This window comes from Leuciscus leuciscus, assembly GCF_965113295.1.
Source record: "Leuciscus leuciscus genome assembly, chromosome: 4".
In the NCBI taxonomy this organism is placed as follows: Eukaryota; Metazoa; Chordata; class Actinopteri; order Cypriniformes; family Leuciscidae; genus Leuciscus; species Leuciscus leuciscus.
The window spans coordinates 10,071,468-10,088,574 of record NC_138728.1 but is presented as its reverse complement, the minus strand read 5'-3'; the positions used below and the strand labels follow the sequence as shown (position 1 = coordinate 10,088,574).

At 37.1% G+C, this 17,107-nt stretch overlaps 1 protein-coding gene across 1 annotated transcript; it reads left to right on the top strand.

Moving 5' to 3' along the window:
- Positions 1-6,206: 6,206 nt before the first annotated feature.
- On the top strand, positions 6,207-7,920 carry LOC309496293 (uncharacterized protein). Its single transcript, XM_082166292.1, has 5 exons — positions 6,207-6,256; positions 6,609-6,686; positions 6,792-6,851; positions 6,982-7,044; positions 7,250-7,920. The coding sequence occupies exons 2-5, from the start codon at positions 6,614-6,616 to the stop codon at positions 7,372-7,374; spliced, it is 321 nt and encodes a 106-aa protein (XP_082022418.1). The 5' UTR covers positions 6,207-6,256; positions 6,609-6,613; the 3' UTR covers positions 7,375-7,920.
- The last annotated feature ends 9,187 nt before the right edge of the window (positions 7,921-17,107 follow it).

Sequence of the window (17,107 nt, the reverse complement as noted above, 5' to 3'; positions counted from 1 at the left end):
AGCTGCAGGAAAGGCATGCAATTGAGGAGCAGGAGCATATTCTGAGAAAAAAGAGAGAAACTTTAGAGTTGCATTCTGAAATTGAAGCCACTACTGCAAAAATTAATTATCTGAAAGAAGCTGAAATAGAAATGTATAAACCTGCCCAGTCTGATGTCACAGTTCAGATGCCTTTGTTGGGTGCAGAAGCAGATGAAGTGAAGACAAAATCAACAGTGACACATGTACCATTGGATGAAAAGCTTGAAAGCTCACTTTATTTTCATGACAGGACTTCCCCAGTAGTTAAAACTAGGCCAGGTGTTCAGGTTCAATTTCCGCTTCGCAGCAGACCTGTTTGCCAGCCCATGGCTGGCAGTGATATCCGGCCACAACTACAGCAGACCTCGGCTCACAGTATTCCCCCTGTCATTTCCCAGCCAGCAAGGTCAGTCCCAGCCATTCAGTCCACTGTACCTCAAGGGCAAATTCCTACACACAGTTCAGCACAAGAAAGCCACATGATTAAAATTCTGGAAAAGCAGAGTGAATTAACAAGGATTCTTATGAAACAGCAACTTCTGTCTACACTACCGCAGGGTAGCATTCCACTCTTTGATGGACAAGTTCTTGAGTACAAGTCATTCATTCACTCCTTTGAAATTATGGTTGAAAGTAAAACTGATAACAATAAAGATAGATTGCAGTTTCTTATTCAATATACTAGAGGCCTAGCACAAAGGCTAGTCAAGAGCTGTGAGTACTTGTCACAAGATAGAGGCTACAAGAGAGCAAAGGAGTTGCTAAAGGAAAATTTTGGAAACGAATACAAGATCTCTTGTGCTTACTTGGAAAAAGCCCTATCCTGGTCCCAAATCAAATCTGAGGATTTTAAATCGCTACAGGATTATGCCATGTTCCTTAGGAGCTGCTGCAATGCTATGGAGGAAATGGAATATATGGAGGAGCTGGATACAGTTTCCAACATGAGAAGCATTGTGCTCAAGCTACCATACAAGCTTCGGGAGAGATGGCGTAACAAGGCTTATGAGCTGCAAGAACAACGTAGTCGTAGGGTAAGGATTTTAGATCTAGTCTGCTTTATTGAAAGACAAGCTCGCATAGCAGCTGATCCAGTATTTGGTGATCTTCAAGATCAGTCAGCTAGTAGAGGAAAGGCTAGATCCCCAGTCAAACCACAGGCCTCGAAGTCATCTGGCAGTAGTTTTGCCACTAGTATAGCTATTGCCCAAAAGCAGATGAAGTTTGATCTTTCTTGCCCCTTCTGTAGCTCAAGACACACATTGGACTTGTGTAAAGACTTTTTAAAGATAACACATAGAGACAAGCTCAGTTTTATAAAGACCAAAGGCATATGTTTTGGATGTCTCTCCACAGGCCACATTAGCAGAGACTGCAAAAGGCGTCTCAGCTGTAAAGTATGTAAGCAAGCTCACCCTAGTGTCCTACATATTGAGGCCAAGGATAGTATCATCAAAAAGGCAGAAATATCCTCTGATGTTACAGGCAATGCATCAGCAGGGTTATGTGGTCATATAGGGGCCGGAGACCAAGAGAGTGTGCTGTCCATTGTCCCAGTTCAGGTTAAGGCAGCAAAGGGCAGCCAAGTCTTACAGGTGTATGCTCTCCTGGACCCTGGATCCTCCGCCACCTTCTGCTCCGAGGATCTTATGTTTCGGCTCAATCTGAAGGGAAGAAAAACACACATTCTTCTACGCACAATGAATCAAGAAAAAACTGTTCCAACTCATGTCGTCTCTGAAATGGAAGTTTCAGCACTGAACAGCAATAACTTCTTACCTCTTCCTGATCTCTTCACTCAAAAAGAAATGCCAGTTACCACAAACAGCATTCCCAAGCAGAAAGACTTAGCACAATGGAAGTATCTAAGTCGAGTCAAACTTCCCAGCATTAATTCAAAGGTGGAGCTGTTGATTGGCACAAATGCTCCAAAGTGCATAGAACCATGGGAAGTTGTTAATAGTCAAGGTGGGGGCCCCTACGCAGTTAGAACCTTATTGGGGTGGGTTGTAAACGGGCCACTGAGAAGTGCTGATGGCAGTGCAGAGAATGTGACTGTGAATCGGATATCAGTTACAAGTCTAGAACAGCTTCTGATCTCACAGTATAATCAGGATTTCAGTGAGGTAGCATCTGAGGAGAAGACCGAAATGTCAGTTGAGGACAGAAGGTTTTTAGAGATAGCCAATGAGGCGGTCTTACAAGATGGACATTACTATCTGAAGTTGCCCTTTAGGAAAACTGATGTCAGCATGCCTAACAATCGCCAAGTTGCAGAACAGCGCCTCCAAACCCTGAAAAGGAAAATGAAAAAAGATGAACAATACAAACAGGAATATGTTGCCTTTATCAATGACATCTTTGAAAATCATTATGCAGAGGAGGTCCCAGAGGAAGAACTCACACAGGCACCTGGAAAGGTATGGTACATACCACACCACGGAGTGTATCACCCCAAAAAGAAGAAACTTAGAGTGGTGTTTGATTGTGCAGCTACTTACAAAGGTGTATCCCTCAACACAGAGCTACTACAGGGTCCTGATCTGACCAATTCTCTTGTCGGAGTCATTTGGAGATTCCGCAAAGAACCCATTGGAATTATGGCTGACGTTAAGTCAATGTTCCATCAGGTGGGAGTAGAGAAATCAGGTGTGGACTACTTGCGCTTCCTGTGGTGGCCACAGGGTGACACCAGTCAAACCCCAAAGGAATACCGTATGCTTGTGCACATATTTGGTGCAGTGTCCTCCCCAAGTTGCGCAAGTTTTGCATTACGAAAAACTGCTGATGACAATGAAAGCTGTTTTCCCCTTCAGGTAGCTGAAACAATCCGGCACAACTTTTATGTGGATGATTGTGTTAAGTCCGTGGTTGAAGAGTCTGAAGCCATCCAGCTAGTAAAAGACCTCACTGCACTATGCTACAAAGGTGGATTTCAGCTGACTCAATGGGTCAGCAATAATCGGGCAGTTCTAGCATCCATTCCAAAAGAAAAATGGGCAAAAGAAATCAAAACACTGGATCTTGACAAAGACAGCCTACCAATGGAAAGAGCCCTGGGATTGCAGTGGTGCGTGGACTCTGACCATTTCCAGTTTAACATCAATTTAAGCCAGAAGCCACATACCCGCAGAGGCATACTTTCTGTTGTAAGTTCCATTTTTTATCCCCTCGGTTTTCTTGCTCCTCTCATTCTCCCAGCCAAGCAGTTGCTACAGGAGCTCTGCCAGAGAGGCTTTGGATGGGACGAACCTTTACCCCAAGCTGTAGTAGACAGGTGGGAAGGATGGACAAACAGTTTAGAAAGAATAAAAAGCTTCAGTGTTGCACGTTGTTTGAAACCAAAAGGCTATGGAACAACAAAGTGTGCAGAACTACACCATTTTGCTGACGCCAGTGAGAATGGCTATGGCTCAGTGAGCTACATAAGACAAGCTAATGAACAGGACATTGTACATGTCACTTTTCTCATGGGAAAGTCCAGAGTCCTTCCTTTAAAGAACATCACAGTACCACGTCTGGAGCTGGCCGCTGCAGCATTGTTGGTAAAGGTGGACAAAATGCTAAGGAGAGAACTACATCTACCCTTAAAGCCCTCCGTTTTCTGGACTGATAGCCAAACCGTACTTCAGTACATTAGAAGTGACACTGCAAGATTTAAAACGTATGTAGCCAACAGGGTCTCGCTGATTCGGGATAACTCGGAGCTGTCTCAATGGAGATACGCAAGAAGTAAAGACAATCCAGCTGATGATTCCTCGAGAGGATTGAGTGCAGGTAAATTCATGGAACAAAGGAGGTGGATGCATGGCCCAGAGTTCCTATGGAAACCTGAGGAAAGTTGGTTAGAGGTGGAGGCATTGGGCTCAGTGTTACAGGATGATCCAGAGGTCAGGAGAAACACTACTGTGTTTACAACAGTGGTAAACACTGAAACACCCACAGACCAGCTTATTTCATACTTTTCAAATTGGATTAGGCTACTTAAAGCAGTGGCATGGTACATCAAACTAAAAAAGGCCTTGATACTGAGAATCAAAAAACAAAAGGGCTTCCCATCGTATCAAGTCACTACCCGCTCCCACAGCCAAAAGGTGAACCCAAAACTTGAGGGCGGTGGACAGCTCCTCACAGTGGAAGATCTCTTACAGGCAGAAAGGTCAGTTATCTCTTATGTTCAGAGGCAAGCATTCCCAGCTGAAATTACAACACTGCAAATGACCCCACCTAAAGTGAAAAGGAGCAGCAGGATCTGTAGGCTTGATCCTGTGCTAGATGAAGGCATCTTAAGAGTAGGTGGCCGGATGCATAAATCTGCCATGCCTGATGAAACTAAACACCCCTGTATCTTGCCCAAAGATTCACACGTTTCAATTCTTCTTTTAAGACACATTCATGAACGTTGTGGTCACAGTGGCAGGAACCACATGCTCTCAGAGCTCCGTAAGAAATATTGGATTATTAAGGCCAACTCCTTAGCAAGAAAGGTGCTCTCAAGATGTGTCATGTGTCGACGTGTGAAGGGCAAAGCAGGTGAGCAAAAAATGGCAGATTTGCCGCTAGAAAGAATCCTACCTGACCTCCCTCCCTTTACCAATGTCGGATTGGACTACTTTGGCCCGATTGAAGTGAGGCGAGGAAGAAGCACCATCAAAAGGTATGGAGTTCTGTTTACATGTATGTCTAGCAGAGCTGTTCATTTGGAAGTAGCTTTCTCATTAGACACTGACTCATGCATCCACGCTTTGAGGAGATTTGTTTGCAGGAGGGGGCAGATTAAGCACATCAGATCTGACAACGGAACGAACTTGGTGGGTGCTCAGGTGGAGCTCAAGAAAGCTCTGATGACACTGGACAAGTTGAAGATCCAGGATGCCCTGCTTCCTGATGGAATCAAGTGGAGTTTCAACCCACCAGCTGCATCGCACCATGGCGGAGTCTGGGAAAGGCTTATAAGATCTGTTCGTTATGTGCTGTACTCCACACTCCATCAACAGTCCATCGATGATGAGGGTCTTCAAACTCTATTCTGTGAGGTAGAGGCTATTCTAAACAACCGTCCTCTCTCCACAGTGTCCTCAGACCCATATGACCTAGAACCGCTGACCCCAAACCACCTTCTCCTGCTGAAAACTCAGCCCATTATGCCTCCTGGAATCTTCCTGAAATCAGACCTTTATGCTAGACGCCGCTGGAAACAGGTCCAGTACATGGCAGATCTCTTCTGGCATAGATGGACCAAAGAATACCTTCTTCTACTCCAGGAAAGGCAAAAATGGACTGTAGTGAAGAAGAACCTGAATGTTGGAGATCTTGTTCTGGTGGTTGACCCCACTGCTCCTAGAGGGTCATGGCCATTAGGAAGAGTTCTAGAGACCAAGCCTGATCGAAAGGGGCTGGTCCGATCCGTGAAGCTCCAGACACAGACTTCAATCCTTGATAGGCCCATTACCAAGCTGTGCCGAATTCTGGAAAATGAAGAGTGTCCAGTGCCCCTTAAAGATCACCAATAAGGGATGTAATGTATACATATACATATTTTTCTAAAAGTGTTAAGAGATTATTTGATTTCTGGCTCCTTTTTTGTATTTATTTTTAATTGATTCTATAGAGAACAATTAGGGGCCGGTGTGTAGGAGCCGCATTTGAGTTTATTTTTGGTTTCATAATTTACTTATAATTGTCTTTTCTATTGCATTTGAGTGGTACACCTTCTACAGCCAGAGAGGGCGCTATCCTATAAGTTGGAGCATGTAGCGCAGAAGGAGAGACAGAAGGAGAAGGCGTGCCAGCAGATACAGTCTTTGACCTCGGCCTGGATCTGCGTTACTGGAGCGCTACAAAGGAATGTTTAAAGACATTTAAACCAGTTTTCATTTTTGTTTATGTACTTTATATTTATTTGCAATAAATACCGACAAACATTCAACGACAACACTCTTGGATTTTCTTGGATTCGGGCTGTGAGTCTGACCCCGTGCTCGCATTCTCCAGGTGGTTGGAAACAATAACAGGGGGTTACAGGAAAAACCCAACATTGTTTTTTGCCACTACAAGCTTCTCTCAGGTTAGAGCTGAAGTAGATCCAAATCAATAATTTGATTTACATATATAAAAAAAATATTTACACATTTTAACACTAATTCAACTGTTCACAATACTAAAACTTTTATCTTATTAGAAAAAGAGTTCAAGACTGCATATTATGATGTCACCAATGGCAGTGTCCTGAAAGGTCAGTGATCCTGCTGTGTCCCAATCAGAGGCTGTGTCCTCCGGAGGTCGCATCTGAAGACTGCATACGTCATTGAGGTGGTCTCGTATAAGACAAATTACCGTTAGATTGCAAAGTAAGAAAGAAATTTCAGTATTTTACACCTCATGAGGAATAACAGTCAATTTTATTCTCTTAAATAAGACATCCTTGATGAGGTATACAGCCTTCAAATGTGACGACCGGAGGACACAGACTCTGAATTGGGACACAGCTAACATTCATTACCCAAAACCTGCAACAGTATATTTTACATCTATTTTGTTTCCCAAAATATAAAAAAAATTCCTAAATTATACATGTTTTGATGCAGAAGAGATGATGAAGGAAATCACACCGGTATACTATTATGATGTCATCACTGACGGACTGAAACCAGATCGTGAGACAGGTGTCGATCGGTTATTCTATAATAGAAAGAAATATTTAAAATATATTAAAATCTGTATATATATATATACAGTACATAATAAATTGTCTCATGTTAAATTTACAGAATACACTCCTGAGAGTTATGATGATGTAATGACAAGTGGACAGAACTCTATCAAAAATGGTGTTTACTTTTTATTGTTATCGGTGTATTTTCCATAATCCTTTTATAGTGATTTATGATATTATGTATTAATCCCATTACATTGTAAGATATAATGCAATGTTTGTTCTGTCTATATGTTCATGTGTAGTGGACACACCAGAGCATTATGATGATGTCATCATTAATGAACAGATCTTTCAAGAAGTAAAAGGTGAGTCACACAGAACTGCATTTCATTATCACCCTTCACCCACTAATATTGAACATTTCTACCATTAATGAATCATCACGACTTTATCAGGAGTAAATCTAATAATCTCAGACAGTCATGAGGTGAAAGAGATCAATGACATCATTAATGACACAAGCTGATTTACAAACTACAATGTGAGGTTTTTATTTCACATGTGAATCAGAGGGAGATCAGGAGGAGTATGATGATGTGAAGAACAGCAATGAAGATGAGAGGAACCTGTTGGGTAGGTTATTGTTACATTTCTATAACCTATATCTACTTTTATTTGTTATGTTTCTCATTTAAACTACATGTAAATATTACAATGAAAATGTTTTTAAAAACAGACTATGATGATGTGGAGGAGTCAAATAAAGAGGGAGGAGCCATATGACTCACTGACCACACCCACTGCCTCTTCATCAAATCATATTACAGTTCCTGGAGCTACTGGGAGATTCTTTTGTTGTTTCTAATGCATCAGTGCCTTATGTTTTTATGCTATTTCAAATCTTTTTGTATGAAATGCTACATGCCGCAAAATTTGATTCAGTGTTTGGCCTGTTATTTTTCTATTGATCAACGGATACTCAAAAGATATGTTTTTTAATCAATTAATTAATTTGTATTATGAATTCATTTTTTTAAAGAACATTTGCAGGATAGTGAACAAAAGAAAATGTAGGGAAATAATTTTTAGTTACAGTATTTTAGGCAGTTGACAGCACTATCCAATGACAACATTTAAAATCAATTTAGAGCATAACAATTCCCAATGCAGTTTTATTTAATACATTTTAGTGATAACAACAAAAAGGTAAGCAAAGATAATTGTACGAATAATTTTGGTCATCAATATTAAATAACACACATTTAAACACCGATCTCAACTTCAGTTTATTGTGTGATGGTCCATTTTAAATTTAAAATGCATTAAATAATTGTACGTTTTTTTGTCTTATTTTGTGGTAGATCAAATATTTTGCATTAGCTCTTCTGCAGATTATTTTGGACTGTCCATTCTTGGTTTTTCTTTTCAACAACTTTTCAAAATTTCATAATTTCAAAAGTTCATAATTAATTTCATAATTTCAAAATTTCATCTTTCAAAAATTCATACAGACAGACATAAGAAGACATGCATCAATAATTTGCCAAAGACTTGACAGGGTGCTGAATATGTTTACATGATATTAAATACAGTACATTCACTAAGACAAGGTAAACGTATAAATATATTCCATCTTTTCTTTTCTTCTTATCTAATCATATTAAAAAGAGTAAACTAATCCAGTTACCTCAACATGAAAGTAACATGATAATACTGAATTATTTTATTTATTATAATTTTTATTTAGTATTTATTATATCTATATTACTTCAAGACCACACATGCAAATAAAGAAACACAAACAGCATTTTTGTATTGATTCTCAAAACAAAGTAATAAATAACAACAGAATACAAAAAAAAAAAAAAACTGGGGGGGATTACAAATAATGAGAATTACATTACACTGAAAAAAGGAAAATAATTGCAAAAAGATAATGTTTCTAAGACTTTATTGTTCTCAGACAATGTATAATTGAAAATAGGTATTTTTTAAAGTTCTTTCATAAAAATAAGAAAGAGAGGTTTAGCATTTAGATTTATGAATGTGGAATTTAGCGAGTAACAAGATCAGATTAATTACATAATTGACATTTGTTTAGATTGATCATAATCAACAAAGCCTATATCACATCCTTCCAATACAACAGACATTCATTATAAATTTCATTCCAAATAAATCCTGAAACATCTTGCCAAAACATTTTCGTGATTGGTAAAAAGGAAAGAGATTTAAGCATCCACACTTTTTTCACTACAGATATAGGCCTTGTATTCCAACTGCATTATTCCTGTAAGCGGTCACTGGTGGTTAAGGAATGTCCTGATGGAATAGTGTACGGACTGATCTATTATTATTTTTATTGGGTGAAGCAAAACACAATTTGCCAACAGGAGTATTGACCAAACTCAGAGAGACTGGAAGTAGAGATCGAGCATCTCTCAATAATAAAGCAAGAACACCTGAAGGGATTGAACCCTTCAAACATGAACAGCATCAGATGGTTGTGACGCCAAGTTCGCTATAAAACACGGTGAGTTTCGGTGTAATGAATGGATACATTGTATTTCAGTCATGGACATGGATTGAGTTGGAATTGTTGATATGCTAAATCAACTCAGTAATGTAGCGGGGATGTTCAAATGGAAAGTTCAGACGGAATGGAGCAAGCGCGATAAACTGAGTTCAATAATGGATGTTGCTGTTCTAGAAATGTATTTACAATAAAATCACTGACCAGCACACGTATAATTTGATGTTCTGTTGGTCTAGGGGGAGATATTAACTGTTAAAAAGTATTATTTTATTTTTCCCATTTAAAAAAACAAGACGTTTTATAATTTGCCCCTTTCTTTTATGGCTTCATTTGACAGTTTCATTAATAAACACTTACCTTTAGAAACGATTCTTATTATTAGGTTCTTATTATGATAAGAGAACCTGCTGAAAATAAAATAAGCTTCTCACTCTCACTGCTACAGTAGCTTATATTTACATCATTGTCATTCTGTGTACTGTGTATTACAATAGTGGAAGCTTGTTTCCGCCACAGAAAAAAAAATATAAAAAAATAAATTGCGACTTTTTATCTCACAATTCTGACTTTTTTTCTCAGAATTGCGAGATATGAAGTCAGAATTGTGAGATATAAAGTCGCAATTCTGAGAAATAAAGTCGCAATTGCAAGATATAAAGTCAGAATTCTGAGAAAAAAAGTCAGAATTGCGTGATATAAAGTCAGAATTGCGAGATATAAAGTCAGAATTCTGACTTTTTTCTCGCAATTGCGACTTTATATCACGCAATTCTGACTTTATAAAACATAATTGCGAGATATAAAGATGAATTATGAACAGATTAAGGAGTATTTCGATCGTAGTTTTACAAATGATGAAATTCTTGCCGTACTAGCTGAACGGCATGGAATAGCTCTGAGCAAACACACTCTTGAGAGGATTTTAAGCACTTTGGCGCAGAAAGAACAAAACGGATGTGGCGGAGGTGGCAGCTTTCATAGAACAACAACTTCAAACATCTGGGCAATGTCATGGCTATAGATGGATGCACCAAATATGTTGGATGAATGGGACTGTAACTGATAGGGAAACAGTGAGAGTTCTGCTGTATGGAGCTTATAATATGACAATATGATTTGAATTTGAATTGTGTAGGCTACATTTGAATTATTTAGGCTACAAGACGTGTAATCTAACAAATTTGAATTTTGTGTGGTATTTTAAATAGTTCTGAATTTGATTTCTTTAAAATAATATTGAACATTTGAAATTTAACGAATTGAAATGTTTTTATGGCTTAATTTATTAGACATGTATTTTCAAACAGCTATTTTTTTGTTCTGAATTCTTAGACTGCAAATATTCAGTTTTAAAAAATACAGATTCAAGAAGAAATCCAGAACTTCAAATTCAGTTTTCTAAAATTCAAACCGCGGAAAAATCAGATCTTACAGAAAGTAGGTCACAGGTCATCCACAGGGAAGAGTAAAGGATCTAAGAAAAGTCGAACAGAGCATTTTGGCTGCCGCAAATGCGGTGGTGGTTCAAGATAATCCGTGTATCTTTCGTTCAGTCGTTTTTATTATTATTTAATATTAAGAGTAGAAAAATGAGAAAACAGCTTGAGTATTAGATTTCTAATATTCTAGTAATAATAGTCCGCTGCAGCAGTTGCACGGAGATTCACAAAACTTAACGCGTGTATTGCAACTAGGCTACATTTTCTCATCAAACAAATAGATTAACGAATGGCTCGGTACAACAGAAGAGCTTAGACAGGGCTTTCTCTCTGTGTAGACCAGCAGTTGGTCTGAATTTGCTATAACCTATACTGTAGCCTATTTTCCGGACTAGGCTAACACGTTTTTATCATGAATATATAATGCATTTAACGTTAAATAATCTGAATGTTGACTTTCAAAAGGCGCGTCAAGAAGGCTATTCTCTGTATTTTGGTTCATTTTTGGTGAGTGCCAGAAAGATCTTAAAGGAGACCGAGACGCGCTAAAGCAGCGCATCATCTTGTTTTATTTATTTTTCAATGGCATGGTATTTTGTAGTCATTTTGAATGTACACAAATAAAAATATACATTTTACTGTTTCGAATGATGTCATATTATCTGTCTGACTATAAATAACAGAGTATTAAGTTATTTCCCAGCAGTGGAACAAATCCAAGTGATGGCGCTCGCGCATCGCGCTCTCACACAACATAGTATCAGTTCTGGCGTTGCTTCATATCGCAGACTGCTCATTATCAAAATGAAACACAGTCAACCAAACATATAAAAAGTTCTTCTGCCTAATTTAATTGGTCTGTTGTACAGTATAAAGGGCAAGCTGTGCCGCACAGTCCTACTTGTTATTCCAAACATTTCCCTTGCTGTGAAGATGATGATGATTTAGCCTATAGCCTACTATAGGCCTACGTGTATCTTGGGACTCGACTGAAGTATGACGCCTTCTTTATATTAATAGTTAGCATCCAAATGTTACATTGCAAATATGAAAACTTTTGACTGAATGAGAGATGCGCGACGTTTCGATTTAAATAAATTTGTTTAGGCTTGGCATTTAAAATAGGCTAAATGTTGTTTGTAATAAAGGGCACAATATAGGCTATTTTATAGCTATGTAGCCTATATATAATTTTATTATACATGGCTACTTATTTTTCATTCTTGTTGTTTTCTACATTCATTTAAGGATTTGTCATACAGTAAGGGAAAGTAAAATAGGCTACACATAGCCTACATGTTAATAGTGTTTATCATGTAAATGTTGTATTTTATTTACAGGTCTTTACACTATTGCTGAATAGGCTAATATTAAAATGTGTTTTTTTTTTACGACGATGACGCGCGCGCGTTTCTCTCTCAACATGATCTGGTGTGACTTGCACTCAGGTGCATGCGACTTATTTTCTGGCAAATACGGTCAGTTAAAAAATGTTGCTGTATTACAAAATGCATAGAGTGGAGACCATTTGGGCAACCCCCACCCACATTTGGGCTTAATCACTGTTATTATTAGGGGGTCCTTGGAAATGTATTTAGGTGTAGACAAAATCAGTTATGTTTATTTCATATATGAATGTACATTGCATCTCCCGGACACTAGCCATTAGCCTACTTCTTTGGCCTATTTTTTTTAGCTGGCCAATTCTCAAAATCTGTGTGGAAAAGCTGCGGAGCGCGGAGAGAACGCAAAATGGCTTTGCTTTGTAAGTTTTTTTTATTTAGTTTTCAGGTTTTTTATTATTATTTATTTTGGAAGTTTAGTTGCCAGAGAAAATAACACACAGTTTTGTTTGACATCAATTGATACGCAATATTAATTACATAAATACATAAATAAATAAATAAATGTAATGTCAAAGAATGCACAAAGCGTATCATTTTGAGATGTAAATTATAATACATTTTAATTAAAATAAAACACAAGGCCTACATCATAAAACTCAGAAGATTATGTATTTTAATATCTCTGATAGTCAGTCTGAATGACAGTTCATGCGTGAACGTTAGGCCTATAGCCTATACCCAATCAATGCATTATTCTTTCCTTTATGTATTAGTGTGTGTTTAAATAATTTAATTTACTACTAATTATATTGATTTATATCTTAATTTATTTTCTTTTTTTAACTTACCGGGCAAATATGCAGGCTATGACAGCCGTCATTTACCCTGCCATACCCAGCTGATGCAAAGCGTAGGTTAATTTATATCTACACAGAGAGAAAGTCCTGTCTAGGCTCTTCTGTTGTGCCGAGCCATTCGTTAATCTATTTGTTTGATGAGAAAATGTAGCCTATAGTTGCAATACACGCATTAAGTTTTGTGAATTTTTACAAAAGGACTATTATTACTAGAATATTAGAAATCGAATATTCAAGCTGTTTTCTAATTTTTCTACTCTTAATATTAAATAATAATAAAAACGACTGAACGAAAGATACACGGATTCTCTTGAACCACCACCGCATTTGCGGCAGCCAAAATGCTCTGTTCGACTTTTCTTAGATCCTTTACTCTTCCCTGTGGATGACCTGTGACCTACTTTCTGTAAGATCTGATTTTTCCGCGGTTTGAATTTTAGAAAACTGAATTTGAAGTTCTGGATTTCTTCTTCATCTTGAAAACTTGAATCTGTATTTTTTAAAACTGAATATTTGCAGTCTAAGAATTCAGAACAAAAAAATAGCTGTTTGAAAATACATGTCTAATAAATTCAGCCATAAACATATCATTTCAATTCCTTAAATTTCAAATGTTCAATATTCGTTTAAAGAAATCAAATTCAGAACTATTTAAAATACCACACAAAATTCAAATTTGTTAGATTACACGTCTTGTAGCCTAAATAATTCAAATTTACTCAATTCAAATTCAAATCATATTGTCATAAGCTCCATACAGCAGAACTCTCACTGTTTCCCTATCAGTTACAGTCCCATTCATCCAACATATTTACATTTACATTTACATTTATTCATTTAGCTGACGCTTATATCCGAAGCGACTTACAATTGCTATATATGTCAGAGGTCGCACGCCTCTGGAGCAACTAGGGGTTAAGTGTCTTGCTCAGGGACACATTGGTGTCTCATAGTGGATTCGAACCCGGGTCTCTCACACCAAAGGCATGTGTCTTATCCATTGCGCCATCACCACCCAATAGATGGATTGGTGCATCCATCTATAGCCATGACATTGCCCAGATGTTTGAAGTTGTTGTTCTATGAAAGCTGCCACCTCCGCCACATCCGTTTTGTTCTTTCTGCGCCAAAGTGCTTAAAATCCTCTCAAGAGTGTGTTTGCTCCATGCCGTTCAGCTAGTACGGCAAGAATTTCATCATTTGTAAAACTACGATCGAAATACTCCTTAATCTGTTCATAATTCATCATGTGTCGGGTCGCGTGCGTCAGATCAATGAGCGTACCAGTCGGCAAGTCATAATTTCGATTTAGTTATGTCATAATTTTGACTTTTAAAGTCATAATTTCGACTTTTTAATCTCATAATTTTGATTTGGTATGTCAAAATTGTGACTTTTTATCTCATAATTACGACTTTTAAAGTCATAATTTCGACTTACTATGTCAAAATTTCAACTTGGTATGTCAAAAGTTTGACTTTTTATCACATAATTATGACTTTTAAAGTGGTAACACTTTATATTACGACCCGCAAACTACTGCGTAAGTAAACCGAAATTACGGTGTACGTTTCTGTAATTATAGTGTACTTCCGTGTAGGTATAAGGGAACAATATGTTAAGTTTTGGGTAATAAAGGGGTAACAAGCAGATATACAACCTTCAAAGAACTTCGTAAGTAAACCGAAATTACGGTGTACGTTTCTGTAATTATAGTGTACCTCCGTGTAGGTATAAGGGAACAATATGTTAAGTTTTGGGTAATAAAGGGGTACAACCAGATATACAAGCAAATTATTTATAATGTAATTATTTTAAAACTAACATGTACCTATTCTGTTAATATATTCCAGGAAAATTTTTTACGTCTGTAGTATATACAATTTTTTATCAAATTTCTGGCAAAATATGTTCTTGTGCAATGTAGTTACAGGGTAATTTTGACATATGTGGGTTGTAAATTAAACTTACTAAACTACTTAACGTTAAGCCCAAAAAAATGGTTTCTGCTATGATTTTAATTTAGAACGTACCATGTAGTACTTAGTACTTACCTTATCACATTGTATTGCAATGACACTTAAATGTCAGGGCAAATATACTGTGTAATTAAACGTTTTTTTTTTTGTTTTTGTTTTTTTTATAAGAGTACCTTTCTCTGTAATTACTGTGCAAATAGTGTTGTTTCGTATTGTTACACAGTAAGTAGTGTTTGTTACCCGTTTCAACGGTGTATTTACAGGGTAAGTGTAACTCCTGCGGGCTGTAAATTAAAGTGGTGCTTGTTACCCCCTTGTTCTGTGTATAGTTACAGGGTAAGTGCAGTAAATATACAATAAAGGATCCCATTTAATTTCTGACTTTTAATTTATAGATGTTTTATATTTTATAGTGATAATGACTAGTGCAGCAGAAAATGTTTTTAAAAAAAGGCATAGTTGTTCTGGCAGCAACAAAAAACAAAAAAGCATGAATCACAAACCTGCTGTGGCACTATAGGAACAGTATATCTTTGTGCCATTGCAGATGGGACAGCAGACTTCATCTTTTCAATTTCCTTTTAAAAAAAATCACACTCATCTTTGAGCAAGGTGATCTCTGCTTTAAGAGTGATAATCTTAACTTTAATTTTCAGCCCGCAGGAGTTACACTTACCCTGTAACTACACAGAACAAGGGGGTAACAAGTGCCACTTTAATTTACAGCCCGCAGGAGTTACACTTACCCTGTAACTACACAGTTGAAACGGGTAACAAACACTACTTACTATGTAACAATACGAAACAACACTATTTGCACAGTAATTACAGAGAAAGGTACTCTTATTAAAAAAATAAATTAAAAACAATAACTTTTAATTACACAGTATATTGCAAGTGTCATTGCAATACAATGTGATAAGGTAAGTACTAAGTACTACATGGTACGTTCTAAATTAAAATCATAGCAGAAACTAATTTTTTTGGCTTAACGTTAAGTAGTTTAGTAAGAAAAGCCAATAACTAGCATTGCCAATGTTTTTCGAAATCAGCTGTTTATAAAATTGTTTCAGTTTCAATTTTTATCATACTGTGCTTACATACAATGATATATATATATATATATAATTTACAACCCACATATGTCAAAATTATCCTGTAACTACATTGCACAAGAACATATTTTGCCAGAAATGTGATAAAAACTTTTATATACTACAGACGTACAATTTTTGCCTGGAATATATTAACAGAATAGGTACCTGTTAGTTTTAAAATAATTACATTATAAATAATTTGCTTGTATATCTGGTTGTACCCCTTTATTACCCAAAACTTAACATATTGTTCCCTTATACCTACACGGAGGTACACTATAATTACAGAAACGTACACCGTAATTTCGGTTTACTTACGCAGTAGTTTGCGGGTCGTAATATAAAGTGTTACCAAAAGCTCTTACATTTCAACTTTTGTTTTTGTTATTGTTGTTGTTGGCTAGACAAAGTCTAAATTATGCAATCACATAGCTTTATGGTTTAAGCAATAGGCCATCGTATGACTAACTTTATTGATATAATTTAATTCGTTTTTAGTCGGGGCACTATGCACAACTACATATTGTAATTAAATAAAATAATACATTTTAATGATGGCAGTTGGAATGTAGGCTATTGTGACGTAGCTATTTATACTACACAAAGCTCAACATATTCTCTGGTAGGATCTTTATTTTTGGTTCGTTGGTCACTTATTTCCACGACAACTGCATTAATTAGCCGCACTACATGTGACCATAGACAGTCCTTTCCTCCAGGACCACGGACAGCGACCGCTACAACTCGGATTCCGGGGGGAAACACTCGCCATTGGAAGGTACTCAAAATACGACAGAATTAATACAATGATATTTCATAAACTTTCGAGACAGGGAGGGTTTTTTTTTTGCATTTCTCCAGGTTATATAAAAAGATTTAGGCCATATTTAAAACAAGTTGATTATACACTCCTGGGGGATGGCTAAACACTAAGCTATTAATTGTCTTAACCACAAATCATTGGTCAGGAAATTAGCACAAAATTAAGCTAATGCATTACTGAAAGAGCCATTGCTGTCTCAGAAAAAAAAACACACATCAACGACAGAATTAAGTTTTTTGGCTGAATATGGGAAGTTGTGTGAATTGGTGATGCTCCAGAGAGAGGCGTTGTCTTCTGAAATCTGGTGAGAAATATAATAATAAATGCATTGTGTCATTGTGTGGGAGCCTT

What these genes read in the sequence shown, in the direction of transcription:
- LOC309496293 (XM_082166292.1), top strand. Translation starts at nt 6,614, where the DNA reads ATGATGAAGGAAATCACACCGGTATACTATTATGATGTCATCACTGAC. An exon ending in GAAACCAGATCGTGAGACAG is followed by an intron (nt 6,687 to 6,791) that starts GTGTCGATCGGT and finishes TTAAATTTACAG; the next exon opens with AATACACTCCTGAGAGTTAT. An exon ending in ACAGAACTCTATCAAAAATG is followed by an intron (nt 6,852 to 6,981) that starts GTGTTTACTTTT and finishes GTTCATGTGTAG; the next exon opens with TGGACACACCAGAGCATTAT.